Raw genomic sequence first — 23254 nt, 5'->3', positions numbered from 1 at the left:
GATGAATATACTTAATGTTTGCTACTCTTTCAATCACATGTAATTAGAAGTGTTAAGGGACTCAACCATTAAAATAACAATGTTGAATCTATTTTAAATGCTTAATTAGCTACATAAACAAAATAACAAGCATCCAAACTATTACAATTTACACATTTCTATTTAGATGGAACTTGAAAATTTATCATCAAGAACTTCATTTCCTAAGTTACAAGATCTCAAAAAAATGTAATAATGTGAGTGATTGTCTTCATATTCACACAAGAATGCATAAGAAGTTCAAGTTTATTTTTATTTTTTTATGGCGAAACCACCGACAGTAATTGAACCAGAAATAATATTTACAATATATCTTCCATTAAACAGCATATTGACCTTTATAAGAGTGTCGTTTAACATTATCGAAGAGCTTTGTTTCATTTCATGAGAGTACCATATCTTAGAATATCAGAACCATTCATCATCAAATCATTCTTTAAAAAAACATCACCGACAGAAATGTACTTCAATGTGTTAGCTGCAACAAATGCAATAAAAGTTTTACCGAAATCTGCATTATCGCTTCGATCTAGCATTAAAATCCCACAGTTCGCAGTTGCATTGTATTCAACAATCCGATGTGAAAGAGATAGCCAACAGGGAGAGGGAGCGAGAGAAAGAGAGATTTGATCTAGCATACAAGGTGCGGCGCAAGCCCAGTTGAGGCTCCATCGCTATTTTTATTGCCTCTGCCAGGGCCACGAATAAATCAGTACAATGGGAGTACAATGGGAGCGAGAGAGCGAGAGATCGGCCTTTCTCTGACCAGACAGGCTGCTGCTCAGGGATCTTCATCCACCAGGTTCCTGCCTACAACAATTCCGCTCCCCAAAGAATAGATGACAGCCAATGAACTCACGGAGCTAGTCGTCAACAGTCCAGAGATTATCTCCTCCGGCCTTCGCGAGGCCAAATCAAAAACTCCATTTGTGGATGGCACCGCTCATCTAGTTCTATTTGCTACCAGAAATGAAGCAGCTCTAGAAATGAATAGTTCACGGATCTAGAAAACCCACTTGTGGGAGAAAGCTAGACACTGGGTTTAGAATTTCTTTTCGTCTACGGAAAGGGCAAAGTGTACAGTCTTGCCAATGGGCACGTATTCTCCGCTGTAGCTCAAGGGTTGCTGGTATCGACCTGGTGGTGGAGGCGGAGCCCCCAAGAAGCCGCTCATTCCGTTGTTAGGCACAGATGCGCCAGGACGTTGCTTGGTCGACGTGGATCGGTACGCACCCGGGAAGTCAGAAGCTTCGTTGTCGAGATCATATTCGCCACTTCTGATAGTGGGCGATGTGAACTGCTGGGTGCCGAGCACGGGTGACTTGAATTCAGGTGGCTTGAAGTCGGGAACTGGAAGATGGTTCGAGGGATTCTCGATGTCGAACTCCCCGCTTTCTTCCGGGATGATTGAGTGATCAGCGCTTTGGATGGCCGCGAGGTTGTTCGGTTGTCGTGACACGTTGGTATTCTGCTTGTGGAATGACTGGAGCCCGGAGGCCGTGCTGTGGTCGTCTGAATCGAATTGTCCACTGTCGCCTCCATATCTGTTGGTGCCGAACTGCGATTCGCTACCGTACTGGGAATCAGTATCCGCGTTCTGCTGTGGTCGCACACCCTGGTAGAGACCTGCTCGGTCTGAATCATTCTCGAGCGCGCGAACAACCTGGCAATAGTGAATTGAGTTAGACGATGGAGTTTTCAGTACCTCGAATAGGGGTAGGAGGTGCAGAAAAATAGCCAAAAGACAAATTTGAGCGTGTGTGTATGTGTGTGTTAGCGAAGAGAGAGAGAGAGAGAGAGAGAGAGAGAGAGATGGATACAACGGAAGCTCTCGTGACAGCTAAGACATATTCTTGAACTCATTAATTTACTATGTATCAGGTGCAAACGACAGTCTACCTGTGCCATCCTTGGACGCTTTAGAGCTGAATGTCGCACGCACGCAGCCGCGGTTTCAATAACACGAAACATTTCATCAGGGTCGTAATCACCATCCAAGTTGGGGTCCACCAGATCCTCCAAACGGCCATCTTCAAGAATACGCATCACCACCGGCCTTGCCCATTCTACCAAACTCTCAAATCCTGCCTCTTGAGTCGTATCTATGGGTCTCCTGCCAGTTACTAATTCCAGCAGTATCACACCGAAAGAGAAGACGTCTGACCTATCTGTGAGCTTTCCGCTGGCGGCATACTCTGGTGCTAAATACCCGAAAGTTCCCATTACTCTGGTCGAAACATGGGTATTGGTGTCGTTGGACAACTTTGCTAACCCAAAATCCGCGACCTGGTGCATGCAAAATAGCTCAGATCGGCTCAAAATGACCATGGCCAAGAATGACCGACATGCGTTACACCCTCAAACAAGACCAAGTCTATAACCTGGTTAATAAAACAAATTCGACGACCAGACGTTACAGCTACGATTCTTCGAAATAAGTCATACCTGAGCTTCGAAATTCTCATCAAGAAGAATATTAGAAGACTTGATATCTCGATGGATAATCTTTGGGTGACAATCCTCGTGCAAATATGCAAGACCTCGAGCGCATCCAAGAGCAATCTTCAGTCTCGTACTCCATTCCATGACAGGCATATCAGGATCTGATCACGGGATAAATTTCAACTTGTTAGGCTGCTATTGAGGTTTCAACACAAACACTAGATAGCTTAAGAAACCACTCCCGAGAGGATACAATTGTCAAGAATGCACTTACTATGCAAGTTGTTCTCCAAAGTGCCATTGGGTACAAATTCGTACACAAGCAGTCGCTGTTGGTTGGACACACAGTACCCCACGAGGGAAACCAAATGACGATGATGCACCCTACTAATGACCTCAACTTCAGCTCGAAACTCACGCTCTCCTTGAGCTCCGCTCAGATTCAGCTGCTTCACGGCCACAACCGTCCCATTCTGCAACGTCCCTTTGTACACGCGACCAAACCCACCCTCGCCAAGAAGGTTGTCTTTGGAGAAGTTACCCGTAGCCTCCTGCAGTTCACTGAACAAGAAGTAGGATCTAGAGTTGCCCATCGCATCGGAGCCAGATGGAGGCGGAGGTATATCTGAGCCATTGACACTACCCGAATGAATGCCCCAAGCATCTGGATTGTCACTTTTGTAGTGGGCACCTGTAAGAGGCATTGCAGCACTTGAGCCTTTCTGTGAGAAGAATCCATCACCGTCAATTCGTCTCCTCCGCTTCCTGCAACAGAATATCAGGAGACAAACTACAACGGCAAGGGCCACGATTCCCCCAACAGCCCCACCTACAACCAGTGCTCGACTAGAGACTCCACTCGACGGCGGTGACGGTGATGTCGAGGGAGGCCCAGAGGAACGACCCGGCGGAGGTGGAGTATCGAGGTCAGGCTGGGTGATTTTCGGAATAGACAGCGCAGGGGCAAGCGATGTCGGGGGCGGTGCTAGAGGGGATAACAGTGGAGGTGGTGCTGTCGGTGACTTGGGAGCAGAGGCGGGAGCCGACAGTGGAGGTAGCGGTGGCGGTGGTGGGGATTCTGATGGTGGAGGAGGCGGGGATTCTGATGGTGGAAGTGACGGGGGTGATGAAACGGAGGGTGGCGGGGATCCTGAAGGTGGAGGTGGGAGTGCCTCTGCAGGTGGAGGCGCTATAGTTGGCTCTGGGGGAGGAGCCCCAGGCAGAGGTGGGGATGCAGGGGGAGGAGAAGCAATACTCGGAGGTGGTGCCTCAACTGGAGGTATAGCAGGGGGAGATACAATTGTTGGAGGCGCCGCAGGAGGTACTAATTGTGGCGGTAGAGCTTGTGGTGGCGGTGATTCAACAATGGGAGGTGGAGATGTTTCAACTGGTTGAGGTGGAGGTATTATAACCGGAGGAGGAGCTGCTAATGGGGGTGGGGATTCAACAGGAGGAGCCAGCTCTGGTGCTGGCAATGGTGGAGGCCCCACGGTAGGATTAGGAGGAGGTAGGAATACATCAGGAGGAGGCGTTTCTGGCGGTGGCGATGGTGGGGATTGAGCAGCAGGATCAGGTGGAGGCGTTTCTGGTGGAGGCGATGGTGGCGATTGAGCAGCAGGATCAGGAGGAGGTGATACAGTATCTGGTAGAGGAGGAATAGAAGGAGGAGCTGTAGCGTCTGGTTGGACAGAAGGAGGAGGAGGTGATGTGGGATCTGGTATTGGAGGCAGAGCAGGAGGAGATGTCTCATTAGACTCGACAGAGGGAGGAGCTGATGCAGAATCTGGCACTGGAGGAAGAGCTGGAGGAGTTGTATCTTCAGGAGGGGGTGGAGGAGGGGATGTTCCTTCCCACGGTGCCAGCACAGGGCTTCCACTATCATTTTCGATGTTGCTGTCGTTTACTTCCGCTTGAATTCCATAGTCTCCCTCATCATCATGATTTTTGGATTCAGATGCAGTCGGGACATTGGTCGAAGCTAGTGGAACCGCTCCAGCTGATGGAGAGTAAAATCTCGTAGATGCAAAGGCGCGAACCATCTTCGCTAGACTATGGTCGTAGCCTGGAGAGCCTATCCACGACTTCTGATTGCTCACAGCTCTCCGACTACGCTTCTGATTCTTGAGAACATCTAAGCAAATTGGATAAGTATGTATATTTTTCGGCAACTTCTGCTTGAGCCCTTAACATTTCTTCAGACACAAGATTAATGTCAAATCGACATTGACAGCGAATATATCGCTGCTGCTTGCATTAGATCTATCCAAATAATACGTTTGAATTCTACACCTGCTCTACAATCACTCCGTCGATGAAATCATACATGGTCAATGTAATCAACCCCAAAGTTCCTGGTGGTGAAGTTGAAGTCCGGAGTAAGACTCGAAATTATGTAAGAAGGATTTCCTGACGAAGGTGCATAGTCGAAGTGTAATTCTAGGCCGAGAAGAGTTTCATCAAAAAATTCGGGTCGCACCTCATTACCCTGCTTACACTTGTTAATGTGATATTCCTGCTCATACCGAAGCTATTCTGAAACAGTTGAATTCTTCCCATTAGGTCTTCGTCTGTAAGAACAGTTGCAGAAGCGTGTAGAGGAAATCATAATAGCTTACTCAATGATGCTAAAGGTCCTGGTGGTCTACGTCAGGTTGCATCCTTCCATGCTCTGCAGATGACCAACCAGTAAGTGGCGTCGCGTCAAAAATGTTCCTCAGCTTGAAGATTTGTGGCTAGACTGCACTTTGAAGGGTAAAGCATCAAGTTTACCACCTACGTCATGTGCCATCTATCATGGTTGGGGAACGCCATTGCATTGCCTAAACAACTGCATCCAGGTGCGAAGACAAACCTTGACATTGTAAATAGGGACGTTGCCGCCACATCCTCCCAGCATCAACATTGGTCGTACTGGATACCCCGTTCGCTTTGCCTAGTAATAGCTGGAAGGTTCACTTGCTTGATTCCGAAATGCACATCTCGACTCCAAGATTTCTAATCTAATGTCGTTAACTAGTTAAAGCCGCGAAGTGGCAATGATACAAGTAGAATCTAAGCCCTAAATTTGCATACTGCTTAGAGCAACACGCGGTGACACAATCCGACACGCATGAGACGAGGGCCTCCAGTAGGTAACTAAACCAACAGAACTACTAAGATCTCGGAATCAAGACACAAGTACTCATCGCCAAAAGTTGTTTGCGATATAACACTGACAGCATGCGAGCTTGAGTTCAAAAACTGACAACAAGGAGTTGAGTAGCAGACAGAGCAGTATTCTATAATTTCGTGCACAATGCAGCGTATGGGAGGCACTGAGAGTGCATCTAACGCGTGTAAATGGTTGCGGCAAAGCTCAGAGCTTCAACACCCAATCAATTGACATCCACAAGATTTGCTATGCGAGACGTCTCTACCAACGTCTCAGCTACCCAAAAGCCAGGGAGTCACGACTGGTCCAAGACAAGGAGCAAGCATCAACAAGTCCACCGCTCCTGCAGAGTCCGAAATACGAGCTACCTGTCCCTACAGCCCTGGTCTTCGTTCTAGCCCCACTAACCCCACCAACATTAGCTAAGTTTTGAGAACAAGACGGCCTCCACTTGCAGCAAATGCAGTTTGGCTGTTCCAGCTCCCCAATTTGAGATTCATGGAGCTGCTGAATCCTCGTCATCATGGAGGCAGCGCGCGCTGAAAATAGAATATGTCCTGGGTAACCGAGGCGGGAACTGCCGAAGTTTCTTTAATGGGTTTTTAGGTTAACTGCATTGCCTTTTCCAAGCCAGCGCATTTCGTTGCGGCATGTCCACTTCATTAATGCCTCCATTCGAGTCCCGCTTAGTTTTGCGACCTTTCTGGGAAAATTACTCACCCGACAATGCTCAGGTGGATCAATGAGATTCAGATAAATTACTCTATTTCAGAATTATTACCTACAGCTTTGTGAAAATGTCATTTAAACCAAAGCTCGCATGTTATTTACGAAACTTCCAGTGAGCGACTTCATTTGGCGGCTCCACCTGTCTTGGCACACTCGGCGCCACATTATTGGATCTTGGTTGACCCGTTCTGCTGAACATGATGTGTTGTCGAGGTGAAAGTTTAGTGCTGCAAGGCGGAATGTCTTAGCCTAAATGGAAAAATGATGTAAGCATGTGCAGCAGTTCGAAGCGCTGACTTCGGCAGAATTTTCTGTGCTTCAAGAATGAATATTGGAGGGTTACACAACTCAATTCATTCTTGTAAATTTGTCATGAGTGAGGTCCATGAACTGGGTTTCTTGTGTCTGATTCTTGATGTGTTCCGTATCAATCTTGTCAACCTTGCTTTCAGCAGTGCAGCAGTAGATAGAGATAGCATGAGGGGTTCCAGTGCATGTTGTATTTTTTGGTGATTAAATCTGTGGATCGAATATGTCGGAAGATTTGCTTAAAAGTTGATTCGCATGGGTGATTTGCACAATTTTTTTGTCAACGGATGTCAACGTTGTTGGGCTGAGAATCCATTCCTAGCAACTGCCTGCATTTAAATTTTCGATGTAGTCAATGTCACCGCGACTTCTATTGCAAACACTTACGTAGAATGTGATAACTACTGCCCCTGTCTGACTTGATGAGGAATTTGGTACAATTGCGGGTGCGGCGGGGCGTGGCAAACACAAGGTCAGACACGCTCCGCAGTCTCAACAGTGATGTCATCAGCGCTGCCCTTAGTTCCTCTAACATTTAATTAGTTTCAGGTATTCTAATTTAGTTCCAGATTCTCTGCTTCTGTAGCAGTAATGCCGGTCTTTGTTCATTTTACTCCCCTTTTATTGTGCATTCCGAAATCTCGTATGAGGGCAGAAATTGAGCAAAATTGGCAAAGAATGGCGGCAATTCGGTGAAGGGCCCAACGGTAGTACATCGGATTTCCAACAGAGGGGGCAGTATTCGTACCATCGAAGGGACAGTATTCTATGAATCGGCCGTGTAGAAAACTATTTTTCACAACTGCTTCTGAATCTCATCACATCTGCAAACCCGCAGTTGCAAGGTTTACAATGATACGAATCGCACTCTGCGAGAAGAACTTCCTCATCGACTGCGGTTGTCATGATGTGCATGGCTGTTATTGGCGTCGACAGTATGCTACTCGTGGAAGGCTTTACTGATGTTCGTCACACTTTCGCTAGTGAAGATCTTACTTATTCAGGAAAGTATCAGCTCTTGTGCTTTGGTTACTTCATGTATCGGACTTGTGGACGGAGTACTTAGACGAACACTCTAAAATCCCTTGATTTTCTGATGAAATGGGCAGGTATCCAGCTGAGTCCACTGTGTAAAACTTATGCATAGTCCAATTCTAATCAAGTGACATTTTTCTTTGCGGTGTTTCCAGTTACGTTCTTGATTTAAGTCCTTTTGCAGGGTTGACTTCGAGGACGAGAGAGCAGTGTCAAAACCAATAAGGCACCTCTACCCTCGAAAGGCTTTAATGTCTACTATGCTTTCTTCTTTGGTCCGAGTCTTATTTTTATTTTCTTCTTTTCTTATTACCTCTATCATTCAACTAACTTGCGGAAAGAAAACGAATTCCAACCCGAATGCCTCGACATCACACGAAGTTATCACACAAGCGATGCAGTAAAATGGGATGATGAAATAGTTCCATCTCAAATCGGTTGTTTTTGAAATACATTGTTATACAACAGGACCTTCACTTCGTGAACATTTACATATATTTACAGGCCTGCCGACGCAGACACGCTAGCAGTGGCACTTAAATAGACTATACCTATATAATTAGAGAAAATTGTTACGGAGCTGGTACCAGGCCATCTAGATCTAGGCGGTGAAACAAGGGACACATTCTCATTACGTTGCAGTCTACTCCGCCTCCTCACGTTCCCTTCGCATCCGGGAAGCCCAAGACTCCCGCTTACCACCTGTGGCTGCTCTCTGTCGCAGCCCTCGTATCTGCGATTCCCATTGATCCCTCCATTGAAACCTAGAGCCTGGTATGTCCGATTTCCCTGTTCTCCTACGATTTCCTGCTCTTACTTCAGCAGACAGAGTCCTGGTGTTCAAAGGGTTCTGCAACCAAAGATCGTAATCTGCACGTAGATGAGGATCCGAGAGCGTGTCGTAAGCTTCCTGCACCTGCAGAAAGCGTTTCGTGCATTCCTCCCTCTCCGTGGGAGGGCACACATCCGGGTGGTAGCGTCGAGCCATTTGCCTGTAGGCCACCTTAATCTCTGGCAAGCCTATAAAAAAATCCACATGGGCTTGTGTTTTTCATTCTGTACACCATTGCCAACTGAAGTTTATAAAGAGGGTTCATCGAATACGAGAACTGAAGTTGTGAGGAAATTACTCACCTACGTGCTGGGGAATTCCAAGAAGCTCATACAGTGTCGGAATAGGCACGCAATTGTCGCGCGGGGCATCTGCTGTTGAGCTGCATCGCACACAGTGTTCCCCTCTCTGCTGAAAATGACGAAATAGACGGAAGTGCAGCCTAATGCGAAATGTATGGTCGTTTCCTGCGTGTATCCGCGCGCACAAATGATGTCTGCTACTGACAGTTGTACAAGAGCGACCGTTGCAAATTTGGTACTGATTGCGCAGATAGCAAGTCGTGGACGTATATCTCTGTGTGAACGGTGAGTGGAAATGCACGACCATCGCCATAGCCGTGGAAGTCTTGGGAAACCAATCTCACATTCCAACGCTTAAAAAGGTGGACTGCACTATCCCCTAATTCTATGGTATCAAATTATGTGTAGCCAGGCTTTGAGGTCCACCAAGGAAACCTGATGACTCCCCGAGTGCTTTTCACAAGTTGGAGTTGAGTAATAGTGAGAAATCGATTCTACCTACACAACTTTGTTACACAGGGGGTTCTGTACTATTTGATAATTCTACGGAAATCGAATAACGATTTCAATTTAGGGACACTACTGGAAGTCCACATCAGGTCTATTCGAAGAGACTGAAACTGAGTTGAACGCCAAGAGGAAGTTCTTCTGAGGATAGCTCACATGCAGCGGCTGGAGAAGTACTTAATCAGCTGAAAACGGCATAAAGCACTGCCGTAGCTCACTTCTCAATTGAGTACACAACTTACGCTCTGGCAGATGTCAAACTCCACTCCGCTTGCCCTCTCTCTGTTTGCTCATACCTAACTCAGGCTTCATGGACGCAAGGGTAGTGTCGAAGCAACCCACGAGCGGAACTTGGTGCGGGCCAAACCTCCAAGAATCATCTTAGTCCTGGCGAAGCATAACATTCACCACCCAAATTCCGATCGAAGTAAAAAGAAAAGAAAATCATATGCGTGACCCACGCCGAAAGATGGGATCTAAAATTCAGGCCACAACATTTGTATCTTCTCAGGAAAGGTGTTCAGATTTGAGCAGTGATCAAGCGTACACGATCACACAATCTGTAGCAAGTAGTCCAATAATTGATGCCTGATGACGACTGTAGCCGGGGCAGATTTGTCTCCGAGCCGACGCAACCTTGTAACGACGCTATAAAGCTTCGCATTTGGGTGATCAAATCAGGATTTGAGAAGTTGAATAAAATCGGTCCCAATTGTCTCAACCAATTCTCCGGCAGCAAGAAGTGCAGCCATCAGGGGATTCAAAGACACCCTGCCTGACTTCTCTAGAATTTTGTGTATTCTAGAAAATGTAATAATATATCCAGCGAAGCAAGATTCGTGCCAAGTGTCGAGAGCTGGATAGAGAGGGAGAGTGTGCGGCCTGTGATTTTGCTGGTTGGCTTGGTCGACCGCCTTCTTGCCCTTCGTTTCAGTATTCGTAAACTCTATCTGAACATCTCGAATGTGTATACCAACATGCGACGAAGTTCATGCACCGGTGATCAATCCAGTTGCAACGGGGTTTGTTAACCTGTTGAGTCTTTACGGCAATGTTTGCCGTCCAGCTGCATGCGATCCGATCCCGAAGCGCTCCAGCCGGAAAGGTTAATGCAATTGGGCATATGTTTCACGTTTCATGCCCCCGAAGGTCCGCCAGAAATAATTTTTGCAAAACTTAGAACTTCAGAAGCAGCACCGAAGGCTGGTGTTTTTAAGCGTCAGTGATCCAGGGCAAGGTACGTGGCTAAGCGTGCGTATTTTACTACATTTACCGCTGAGGTGACAAAGATCGAGGGTGATTGTAGAAGCTTAAGTAACTGTGTCTGTAATTTAATTAGCATGAATCGTCGAAACTTGTTGGCGTTATCAACCTGTGCTGACGCCATTCTCCACGATCGCCCTCATCCTCCACACTCGCCCTTTCTGTTTTCCGTAGATGAAGTCTATCAAGTTGCTCCACAAAAACTAGATGTAGACCAAATCTAACTTCTGTATATAATGATTCAATTCAATAAATAATCCTCGCTTGTTTCGAGCAACTCATTGTTAGTATTGCACATGGTACCAAAATTACAGTACTAGACTTAGGATAGCAACAGAGTTCTACTATCTGATCACTAGTTGATAGACAATAGAAGCCACATACTTATTACAAGTGAGTGACCAATGGCAAGCATCAAATAGAAAACCTCAAACTGTGAGGTTGGCAAGAGAGTAAGTTGATAGGACCACAAAACTTTAATTTATGGAGACTTAGGATGACAAAAACATTGAAGAGACAATCTGTGATCATTAATGGTAGAAAAGAACACTTTGAAAGCATTTCCAGTTACAACAGGTGATAAAATTTACACAAAAGATCAACTAAAAGAAGCTAACCAACAAGGACAATTATGATAATTATGATTCATCTCGTTTGTTAGAAACAACCTTCTTGGTGTAGTATCTCAATATGACAATAGAGCTAATTCCTTGGAAATGTTAAATATGATGTTTCAATTAGAAGATTAATAATATATTATGTTCCTTCTTCTTGGTGTAGTATCTCAATATGACAACAGAGCTAATTCCTTGGAAGTATTAAATTTGATGTTTCAATTAGAAGATTAATAACATATTATATTCCTTATCAACAAGCTCAATACTATGACCATAAACATAGGATGCAAAATTAATACATATCTTATTAAAGCGATGGACATGCAAAATCAATTCAAGGCATTTAGAGAGATAATTTTGGATAAGATTTTGAATGATATTGTATTCAACAAACTTCTCTAAAACTATGAAATGGTCATCCAAGCTATAACCTTGATACAAAATCTATCATTTGAAGAAGTTATAGAAAAATTGTTGATAGAAACTCACAACATGCATATGTATGGCCAAAAATTTGGTCAAGAGGTAGCTCTAGCAGTTCAATTGTAATATTCTATATTTTGCGTTAGAAAAAAATAACAATTCTATCAAAGAAGTAGGAACTTTGGTCATATGGATCTATGATAACATTAGTATTTTTAAATAAAAAATATTTGATTCTAAATAACATGTAAGATTGAAACATCTTAGTCAAAAGAGACAAAAAACCCAACAATGGTCTCTATAAAATCAACAACAAAAAAGCCTTATAGATATAATAAATTTAATTTCTATTAAAGAAAGCTTGTATACATGGTAGAAGCAATTTAACCACTTATACTATATCAAATTATAATACTTATCTAAAATACAAAGAATAGCTGGACTTCTATTGTTTTTATTCACATACCAAATATATAACAACTTGTTAGCAATGAGACAATATTGGAGAAGCTTTTAAAAAGCATCAAAATATTAGGTCTATAAGATACTATAACTAATAAATTCTAATCTAGTTAGTTTAATGAAAAGTTTGTTATTGTGGGATTCTTATCACAAATATGTCAAAAGTTACATATATAAGTATAAGTGCACATATAAAAAACTTAATTTCCAAGTTAAGATGTGTTTTCCAAATTGGATATATGTTGGAGGTCTTATAGAACATTACTACATAGCTCTTAGGTAGATAGTATATATAAAGGCACAAATGAAACCTTCTTCATTCTGGTCAACTCTTTTTTTTGCTTTTAGTCTAATTTCAAGAGTCTCTAGTTTTTTAGCTTTATGGAATAGCCATTCCAGTTTCTTATTAATTTTATTTAATTTTATTTAAATATTTTTATTTATTTTATATATCTTCTTTAAGTTCTTTTCTTTAATATTTTAAAAAGATTCTTAATTTATCATTCTTATCTTATTTTTAGAAATGAGTGGATTATCCCACTTCTGTTGTTGTATTTTAAAGATTGTAGACCATCTACTTTGAATTAATATTTATTCAAGAAAGAGCTTAGTTATCATTTGAATCAATTTACAGTTTATTATAAAATGAGTTAGCTGAACTTAAGGAGTACATTGAAGAAAATCTAACCAAGAACTTTATATGCCATTCCAAATCTCCAACAGAAGCTCTGATTTGATTTGTGAAGAAAAAAGATGCATCATTGTGGATGTGTGTCTATTATTGAGGATTCAATAAAATCACCATCAAATATAGATACTTGCTACCTTTGATATTTGGATATCTAGATCAATTGAATCAAGCTAAGATCTATACAAAAATAGATCTACAAAGAGCATAAAATTTGAAATGCATCAAAAAAAAAGAAATAAATAGAAGATTACATTATCATAATATAACATAACTAATAAGTAAAAAAGATAAAGAAATTATTATATTATAGAATATTTTACTTCAAATATTGTAGAAAATTATCTTAGAAAATAGAAAATAGTCTAAAAGAAAGTAAATTTTAAAATATAAATATTATCTTTTTACAAAGTACACTTCTATATATTTTGTAAGGCCATAAATAAGGCAAAATATAGTAGATTAGAAAAATAAAAGATATGAGCATATGTAAGAAGAAGTTGGGAGTTGATTAACTCAAAAGGATAAAATTTGATACCTAAAAAAGACTAGTTACCAATCTATGTTGAAATAAGATCCCAAGGCACAAAATTGGGTACTTATGGTAATTTTTGGGTTCTTTGGGAGATCAAAGAGTGGAATTTGAGAGCAGACTTATTAAGATATTTTAAGCATTCATTTTGAATGATTTAAGTATCTAACAACTTTATAAGAGCTTTACAAAGTCATAGTTGTTTTAGATAATTTTCGAATTTGTGAAATAAAAATGATATTACGTTTTAGAGAATTTTATGAGTTTGGTAGTAGATTGGTAGTTCAAATTTTAAGGATTAATGAGGATATTTTTCTAAAATATATGTTGTAAATTTAAGCTTTATTGAATAGTTGAATTGAAGGTTATTAAATTTCAAGTAGGTTGATGTCACAAAAATTAGATTTTGAAGGACAATTAGGTCTTCTAAAATCTTCAATAATCTACTAATTGAATTGGAGTGAAATTTATGTATAAAGGTAATAGATTTAATTTGCTATACATATGTGAAATTTGAAAACAATAAAATGGTTTGAAAAGGAGATATTGGCACTAGAAATTCAACATTTGGATTGGAGTGGGAGGCCAGCTAATACCTAAGCAAGTTTTAGGATTTTTCTTCTATTTGGTAAGTATGATTATCTTCAAATTTGTTATACTATTTTTTAACTAAGAAATTGAGAGGTATGTAAATTTTCAAGGAAGATCAATAAATTAATTAATAGATATTAGAATTCTAATCCACCTTAGGATTTAATTTAGGATTTAGGATTTGTTTAGGATTTGATTTAAGGTTTTAGAAATATTAAAATAATCAAAAATATATCTTAAATAAATTTCGATCAAGTCCTAATTTAATCTTAATTAAAATTCTAATAGAATTCAATTAGATTCTAGGCCAAATCCTAAATCTTAAGAAAATCTTAAATCCTAAATCAAATCCTAACTAAATTCTAAATCCTAAACCAAATCCTAGAAAAATCTTAAATCTTAAACCAAATCCTAAACAAATCCTAAATTCTAAATCAAATCCTAAACCAAATCCTAAAAAAATCCTAAATTCTAAATCAAAACCTAAACCAAATCGTAAAAAAAAACCTAAATCTTAAGTCAAATCCTAAATAAATCCTAAATTAGGATTTTATTCTTACAATTTTTATTCTACCTTCCACAACTTGGTGCTTGATGCATTCTTGAGTAAGACTTCACATAATACAACAACGATTCAAATAAAATATAGACATTTTGAATATAATATCATACCTTTTGGACTTACAAATATAGCAATAACTTTCTAACATCTAATAAATGATATTTTTTGATAGTTTTTAGATGATTTTGTTATTTATTATGTAGACAACATCTTAATTTATTCTAATAACATAAAAAAATATGAACTTTGTTGAGATCATTAAATGTAGCTGGTGCTCTCCATAATATTTACTGTAGACTATAGTAAATACCATAGCTACAATATTTAGAATCTAGTAGAGAAGTACTGTTTATCTTCTCCCCTTTCTCTTCTTCTATACAAGACACAACCAGATCAATAGATTTTTATGTGTAAAGCTCTCTCTTCTTAGAAACCCTCTTGTATGTATGACGTACTACTATTCTTCTCTGTGTATTACTTACTATTACTCTTGTGTCTTTCTAAATATTCTCAATACTTTATCAACACAACTCTCTTCCATACACTATCACAATTTTTTTTGCTCTAGACTTGACTTTTCAGACATCTTGCTATTCTTGCTCAGTGTCTACCTCATGATCTTGCTGCTCTTCTTGTTCGCCCTTCATACATTAAGTACTTGCTTAGAGCACTTGTTCTACTCTCTGCCCTGCTTACTTCGAATACTTGATCCAACCCAGCTTGCTCCCTACTAAATCCCACGCTGTCGTATTGTAACACGATTATACAGTGAAAATAAAAAGAAAGGGGAATTTTATTAATATTCAGTTACCTCGAATATTGGGAGCATCGACCAACTCCAGTACAAATACTGAGTGGTCAGGTTCAATCACTCCGTTACAGTCAGCCGGGGCATACTGAAATGCTCCATTCGATCCCAATAACGGGAGTCAGTAGGAAGAGAAGGACCAATTCACAAGACGGGTTCGAGGAGCCAATTGGATCCAATTTCGATAATCCAATCCAGGTCCTCTTATCCAATATGAGACCTGAATTGGCCGGTCAACCCAGTGCAGTCTAATTACGAGAAATCCAGGTCTTACTACGGGTCTTAGCCAATCTGACGCGAGGACCAATTTGACCCAATTACGGGAACATCCAGGTTACTATGGGCATCTTTCCCAATATAGGACCTGAATTGGTCGGGCGACTCAATGTGGTCCCGATTACGGGGTTCGATTCTGTTTCAGGCTGTCCTGTTCTCTGTGCCGTCTCAGGGAACGTTGTTTTCGGTAAATGGATTTCTTAAAGGCAAAAACGGAGGAGAAAGCTTGACGGCGAGAGCCAATTTCAGATCCAAGCTTGAGGTGGGAGCCAATTCCGGATCTAAGACGGAAGATTGAAGAAATTCAGAGGATAAGGTTAGGTGGGATATAGTTTTGGGGGTGGTTTTTTTCGGGGGGAATTGGGGGGAGCGAGTTTTCAAGCTTCTGCAAGGTTACCAGTTCGGTTTTTTTTATTGGAGGTTTTTGAAGATCAAGGGAATTAGAGAGAGGAGCTTCATGCTTCGGGTCGGGGAAGGAAAGACATAGAATTTGGATTTTTCTTCTTCGTAGAGTTTTGGGGAAGACTGAGGCAATCGCTGCTGAAGTCAGTGTTGTAATGATGAATCGGGATTTTTAAATGAAGTGGGTTTGAATACTCTTGACTGTTTTGTGAAATCGACTTACATCTGTGATTGAAGGATTAAAAGGGTGTCTATAGGATTGAGTATGCGGAGTGAATGAAATTTATTGGATTAATCTAACAAGATAGTCAGTGGATACAAGATCGTAAGTACAAAGCAGTATTGAAGGTTAACAGTTTGGGTTGTACGGGGTTCTCTGTAACGTCTAGAGACCTACCGGCTGGGGCAAAAAGGACTTCGACAAGCAGTCGAAGAGCACCCGTATAGATTTACGGTACATTGTTGCAGTCGTTTATATTCCAGCAGTCAAAAACTGATAGACTGCTTGACTATCAGTGAATCTCCATACTACCTTCTACAGCCAGACGCCCGGCGCGTTCTCGAGCAGGAAAGCACGTAATACGACATAAGTGGTGAACCCGACGTGAAAGCTTGAGGTGGAAGGTATTGGATTTCGGTTGATTTTATCTTTATTTTTATGGAAAACGAAAATAAAAATTTTGAAGGATTTTTGGGAGAAATTTCTGGTGGGGAGTCTTCTAAAGGACAAGGTATGCACATGGATCCGTCTATTGCTAGTTTGTTTCAAGCCTTCTCATTGTCAATGCAACAACAACAAAGCAATGATCGAAAGGAAGCTTTGGCAACCAAAGCATTGCAAGCAGTGGTCAATAAAATTGATCAATTTGATGGGAGGAGTATTTCAAGGTATTTAAGATGTTATGTTCGTGAAATGGAATTAAATCGGGTTTCTGAGAGAAAAATGGTTGCACTATTTGGACTTGCCACGATACCGGAGATAAGGGACCACATTACATCGATTACGGATCGTTGTGGGAATTCATGGGAGGATTTTTCACATGCATTGAAAAACGAATATTTCTTGGAAGATGTTGATCGCGTTACTAAGAAGCTGTTTCTGGGATGGATTGAACGGCCCAATAAGAATTTGCAAGCAACAGAGCTACTAAGGGAATTTGAGAGGCAGTACTCTCAATTATCGAAGGTAGAAAAATTGACATTGGAGCCGAACAAAGTTGATCTATTTCTTCAAGCTGCTGATGGAGAATTGCAAGAGAAATTAGAACCCCTTCTTGAAGACAAAGAAGAAGATGAAGGATTGACAACGAAGTGGAAGAACGTTGAAAATGCGGTGGGGTTGCTTACAAAAAAAGAAAGGAGGAAGGATAGGAGCAATATTCTGAAAACAGTACAATTACCTAAAGCTCCAGTACGTACAACACCACCGACAATGCCTACAGTTCAACCTTCGACATCCTTGTCAAAGAAAGCAGATATGGATATGGAAGAAATTATACGAGGAATGCGAGATCTTCAAATCAAATTGGTAAGACTTGAAGAAAATACTTCTATAAACAATTCGAAGAATGTTTCAAAACAAGGATATGTACAAAGATGCATTTGGTGTGATGATGCTTCACACACTAGAAAAGATTGCAATGAATTTAATAATATGATACGGCAGGGAATTATTTGCTGGAAAGATGGGAAGATAGCATTGAAAGATAGGGAAGATCTTCTTCAAACCAATTTTGGCAAGGGAGGAATGAGAGCATTGGTTCAAGATTACTTAAAAGGGCATGAAACAGTAGCACGAGAAAGTGCAAGTTATGGTGCTAGAGTAGATGATGAAATTGGTGGAAGTACGGAAACTAGTGAGTTTTGGGCTTCTGCCGTTTCTACAATGTAAGAAGGGAAATTACCTCGAGAAGCGTTATTGAGAACTGCAGCTACAATACGAGGAAGAACAGGTTGGAAGGATCCCGTTGAGTCTCTTTCAGTTCATGCATATATTGCTAAGAGCCAACATGAAGCTTTGATGGAAGAAAAAAGACGAGGAAATTTTGATGATACTAGAGAAGGAAATTCTTTTAAGAGGTAAACTCGAGGAGATAAAGCTCGGGAGGCAGCTTCATAAGAATTGCTTGTAAAGGATACCTCAGCATCATTGGGAGAAAAAACAACGGAGACAAAAGATAAGGGCAAATCAATTGCTTATAAGCTACTTTCTGACATTGAAGCGGCAACAAATTTGAAAGGGGTGTTGGAAGAACGTATATTAAACGCTAAGGTGGAATTCACATTGAAAGAAGTCTTGAGAATTGCAAAGAAGGAGTTTCATGATGTTATCATTGACAGCATTAAGCGAAAGAGGCAATTAATGAGCGAAACTGGAATGAGTCATGCTATTGATGCAAGAATATGTAGAGATGAAGAAGAGGTTGATATTGGTTACAAGAAACCAACAAATGAAAAGAATGGGTATAATCAGCGAATACATTTCGAAGATTCTAGTGACAAGGAAATGGAAACTTTGAGCCATTATACTCGAAAGCATTGGGCAAGGGCAACTACTGAGGTATTGGTGAAGGTAGGAGATATAGAGGAACCAATAGTTGCTTTGGTGGACCATGGTTCTGAAATAAATCTCATGTCTAAAGATCTTTATAAGAAGCAAAAATGGCCAATTGATATGGAACATGGATGGGCAATACGAGCAGCTAATAACACACGAGGCAAATTATATGGAGCTTGTCCAGATGTCAAAATTCGGATTGGGGATGTTGCGACGGAGCAACATTTCTTCGTTCAAGATACAACATCTTATCCGTTGATTTTAGGACAACCTTATATCACGGCAACACGGATGGAAACAAAGGTACTTGACGATGGTTCTGCTTATGCAAGGGTATGGAGCGAAGATGGGAGGAAAGCTGTAAAATTTCTAACAGTACCTCCTAACCATGAACGGAATCGAGATAGGTTGAGGGAGAAACCATTGCCAAAGATTGTTGAAGGATTTAAGGATTTTGGGGAGGTACCACTGTAAAGCGAGATTATGGAGGTACAAAAGAGGAGGTACTCTCGCGAGATGAAGGTGCCTTTGATGCGAGTTTTATTGGTATATTGGAGAATGGAAATATTATGTATAAGAAAGTTGATTATTTTAAAAGAAAAGAAAGAAAAAGATTATATGATATTGAAAGACAGTTACGCAAGATAGGTACATTGCAAGATGATGAGAGGATTTTGGGTGTTTATGAAGAAAATGGGCTAGAACATTCATTAGAATTGATTACATCTATTGGGTTAGGGGATAATGATAAGATTGTTGAGATTCATTCGAGAGAGGTTTATACCATGCTTGAATCTTTTCAAGCACCAGAAGTCACAGTAGAGACGAGATATAAAACGGCAGATAAGAAGGTAAAGCCTGTTGCCGGACCATTACCAGAAGATTCTAAGGAACAAATGGGAGAAGCATCAAAAGAAGCAAGTTTAAAAGATCCAATGAGTATTGGACATCAGTTTACTGAAGAGACTTTTGAAGAATTGAAGATTGGTTCTGATGGTTCTTTATTGCCGGAGGAAATTACTTGCTTCAAAAAGATGTTGGCTAAACAAGGTAGATCGTTTGCCTTCGAATCTCATGAAATTGGGTGTGTGGATCCAAATATTATAACACCTATGGTTATCTTCACTGTACCGCATGTACCTTGGAATCTAAGACCGATTCCAGTACCCAGGGCACATTTACCTAAATTGGTCGAACTATTGAAAGAAAAGATAAAGATGAAAATATTAGAACCTTCATTTGCGCCGTATTCTAGTCGATGGTTTACGGTACCTAAGAAGAATGGGTCACTACGGTTTATTCAAGATATACAGCCGGTGAATGCTCTAACTGTCAAGAATGCAGGAATTGGACCTATTGTGGATGAATTTGCTGAGGCGTTTGCTGGAAGGGCGATCTATTCAATGGGTGATTTGTATTCAAGTTATGATCAATTTGAACTTGCCGAAGGAAGTAGAGATATGACAATGATGAGGACACCGCTTGGATTGGTTAGAATGTGCACTCTTCCTCAAGGCGTGACCAACTCAATTGCGCATATGATGAATGGGATGAATAAGGTATTGAGAGATTTTATCCCGGAAAAGACTATGCCTTTTCTGGATGATGTTCCTATAAAAGGGTGCAGAGAAGGAGACAAAGATGAAACTTTAGATACGAGGGGGTGTCGCAGATATGTTGTTGATCATATACAAGATTGTGAAAAGATTTTAACTCGGCTTGGAGAAGTTCATCTTACATTATCGGGTATGAAGTCCGTATTTGGAGTGCGAGAGGTTGTAATTGTTGGACATTTATGCGGATCTTACGGAAGAAAATCAGATCCGACTAAAGTTGATGTAATTGGAAGGATGAAAGAGGATTGTGGTTCTTTAATAGAGGTTCGCAGGTTTTTGGGTGCATGTGTATTTTATCGAATCTAGATCCCTCATTTTGCTCACATAGCGGATCCATTATATGAACTGTTACGCAAGGGTTACCGATTTGAATGGAAAGAAAGGCATATTCAGGCAATGCAAAGATTGAAGAAATTATTGATGTCACCTCCAATATTGAGGAAGGTTGATTATAAGTGCAATAGACCAGTGATTCTTACTGTAGACGCTAGTCCAATTGCCGTTGGATGGGTGGTGGGTCAAGATGATTCGAATGGGAGTAGATTTGCAGTTCGATTTGGGGCTAAAGTTTTAAGTATTCGTCAGCGTGCATATTCGCAAGTCAAAAGAGAACTTTGGGGAGTCGTTTCCGCTATGAAAGCTGAAAAGGACTATTTGATTGGGGCAGTAGTAGTAATTGAAACAGATTGCTTGCCATTGCTTGGAATGATTATTAACTGTTCAACGCCAGATATTGCAATGTTGAGATGGATTGCTTATATTAAGTCACTAAATCCAAAATTTAAGCATATCACTGGAAAGGACAATTTAGTAGCAGACATGCTATCTCGAGCAAGATACGAGAGGGAGGACGAAATGGTTGAAGACATTGATGATGTCGGATTGAAATTCTATTCAATATCAAATCTCAACAGAGAAGACAAGCTATTTCTTGAAGAATCTTATGAAGGAGAATTATTGGATATTGGTCATTATTTGAATACCTTGTCTAAGTAGCGGAATTGGTCTACAGAAAAATTCAAACAAATAAGAAAAAAAGCATATGGATTTTTACTTCGAGATGGATTCTTATGGAAGAGACCGAAGAAAGGAATTGGGATGCCACAACGAGTGATAGGCAAAAGGGAAGAAAAACTAAAATTATTTAAGGAGTTTCATGATAGTTTATGGGCAGGGCATAGAGGAATCTGGGCTACTTTTGCTAAACTCAAGGAACGATATTGGTGGAAAAATATGTATCGAGATGTGCTCTCATTTGTAGAGTCATGTGAAATCTGTCAATCGTATTCTAAAATCCGACATCGAGATGGTCTTCATCCTACGTATCCTTTGGCTATTCATTTTAAATGGGTTGTTGATTTGGTTATTATGTCGGTTGGGTTATGGCAGATGAGATATTTGGTTTTAGCTCGTGAAGATTTATCAAATCAAAGTAGAAGGAAGAGCATTGAGGACAAAATCTACAGAGGGGATTTGTAGGTTTTTGCTTGAAGATGTCATTTGCCGTTATGGGTGCGTAAGAAAAATCACTGCAGATCGTGGAGAATTAAATGCACAAGAAGCTCGTAAGTTCTTTGAAAGATGTGGAGTTAAACTATCACTGACTACTACTTATAATCCGGAAGGGAATGCGAAAAGCGAACGCGGTCACCCGCCGATTGTGAAAGCATTGGTTAAAGCTTGTAATGGGAAGGTTAAAGAGTGGCCACGGCTTTTGTCATTTACATTATGGGCTGATCGAACAACACATAGTTCGGTGACAGGATATATGCCAGTAGAACTTATGACAGGTCAAAAACCAATTATGCCAATTGAAGAAAAGGTACTTACTTAGAGTATGCTACCATGGGAAGATGGATTGACAAGAGAAGAACTTCTGGCTATTAGGATTCGACAATTGGAGCAAAGAACGGAAGATGTCCAGATAGCATTGAAAAGGTTAAAAAGAGCAAGGTTACAAAACAAGGCGCGATTCGATAAGCAACATCGATTGAGACCAAAAGCAATCGAGGAAGGTGACTGGGTACTTGTTTATGACAATAGTCTGGATAATCAACATAGTACTTTGCGGAAATTTTCAAAACGTTGGTTTGGACCATATGTTGTAACAACTGTTCATGATAATGCGACTTACTCATTACGGGAGTTAGATGGTACAAAATTGAAAATACCAATTGCAGGGAAGCGAGTAAAAATACTTAAACGAAGACACGCGGAGATGAATATGGAAGACCTTAATGAAGGTACAGAGATTCCGCAGCAAGAAGATGAAAGTGATATAGATAATGAAGGTGACGACGACGAACTGGACAAAGACGTAGGGGATATATTCTGAATCAAACAGCAATTGGGTAAATTGGTGCATACTGGAGGATGCACAGGTTCAGAGGGGGTGGATGTCGTGTTGTAACACGATTATACAGTGAAAATAAAAAGAAAGGGGAATTTTATTAATATTCGGTTACCTCGAATATTGGGAGCATCGACCAACTCCAGTACAAATACTGAGTGGTCAGGTTCAATCACTCCGTTATAGTCAGCCGGGGCATACTGAAATGACCATTCGATCCCAATAACGGGAGTCAACAGGAAGAGAAGGACCAATTCACAAGACGGGTTCGAGGAGCCAATTGGATCCAATTTCGATAATCCAATCCAGGTCCTCTTATCCAATATGAGACCTGAATTGGCCGGTCAACCCAGTGCAGTCTAATTACGAGAAATCCAGGTCTTACTACGGGTCTTAGCCAATCTGACGCGAGGACCAATTTGACCCAATTACGGGAACATCCAGGTTGCTATGGGCATCTTTCCCAATATAGGACCTGAATTGGTCGGGCGACTCAATGTGGTCTCGATTACGGGGTTCGATTCTGTTTCAGGCTGTCCTGTTCTCTGTGCCGTCTCAGGGAACGTTGTTTTCGGTAAATGGATTTCTTAAAGGCAAAAACGGAGGAGAAAGCTTGACGGCGAGAGCCAATTTCAGATCCAAGCTTGAGGTGGGAGCCAATTCCGGATCTAAGACGGAAGATTGAAGAAATTCAGAGGATAAGGTTAGGTGGGATATAGTTTTGGGGGTGGTTTTTTTCGGGGGGAATCGGGGGGAGCGAG

The 23254-nt window shown here is 40.8% G+C and overlaps 2 protein-coding genes across 2 annotated transcripts; both read right to left on the bottom strand.

Annotated features, from left to right (window-relative positions):
• Positions 1–671: 671 nt before the first annotated feature.
• LOC112281782 (uncharacterized) lies at positions 672–4731 on the bottom strand. Its single transcript, XM_024518663.3, has 4 exons — positions 2756–4731; positions 2485–2642; positions 1939–2325; positions 672–1702 (listed from the first exon to the last, which is right to left on the bottom strand). Exons 1-4 carry the CDS (start codon positions 4518–4520, stop codon positions 1082–1084), a joined length of 2931 nt encoding a protein of 976 aa, XP_024374431.1. The 5' UTR covers positions 4521–4731; the 3' UTR covers positions 672–1081.
• A 3370-nt stretch (positions 4732–8101) lies between these two features.
• LOC112280950 (chaperone protein dnaJ 20, chloroplastic) lies at positions 8102–9941 on the bottom strand. Its single transcript, XM_024516921.3, has 2 exons — positions 8840–9941; positions 8102–8725 (listed from the first exon to the last, which is right to left on the bottom strand). The coding sequence occupies exons 1-2, from the start codon at positions 9150–9152 to the stop codon at positions 8349–8351; spliced, it is 690 nt and encodes a 229-aa protein (XP_024372689.1). The 5' UTR covers positions 9153–9941; the 3' UTR covers positions 8102–8348.
• Between the last annotated feature and the right edge of the window lie 13313 nt (positions 9942–23254).

The sequence above is a fragment of the Physcomitrium patens genome, chromosome 4 (assembly GCF_059467195.1).
Source record: "Physcomitrium patens ecotype Gransden chromosome 4, ASM5946719v1, whole genome shotgun sequence".
In the NCBI taxonomy this organism is placed as follows: Eukaryota; Viridiplantae; Streptophyta; class Bryopsida; order Funariales; family Funariaceae; genus Physcomitrium; species Physcomitrium patens.
The sequence above is the reverse complement of the archived record's forward strand: the minus strand, read 5'-3'. Positions and strand labels throughout refer to the sequence as shown.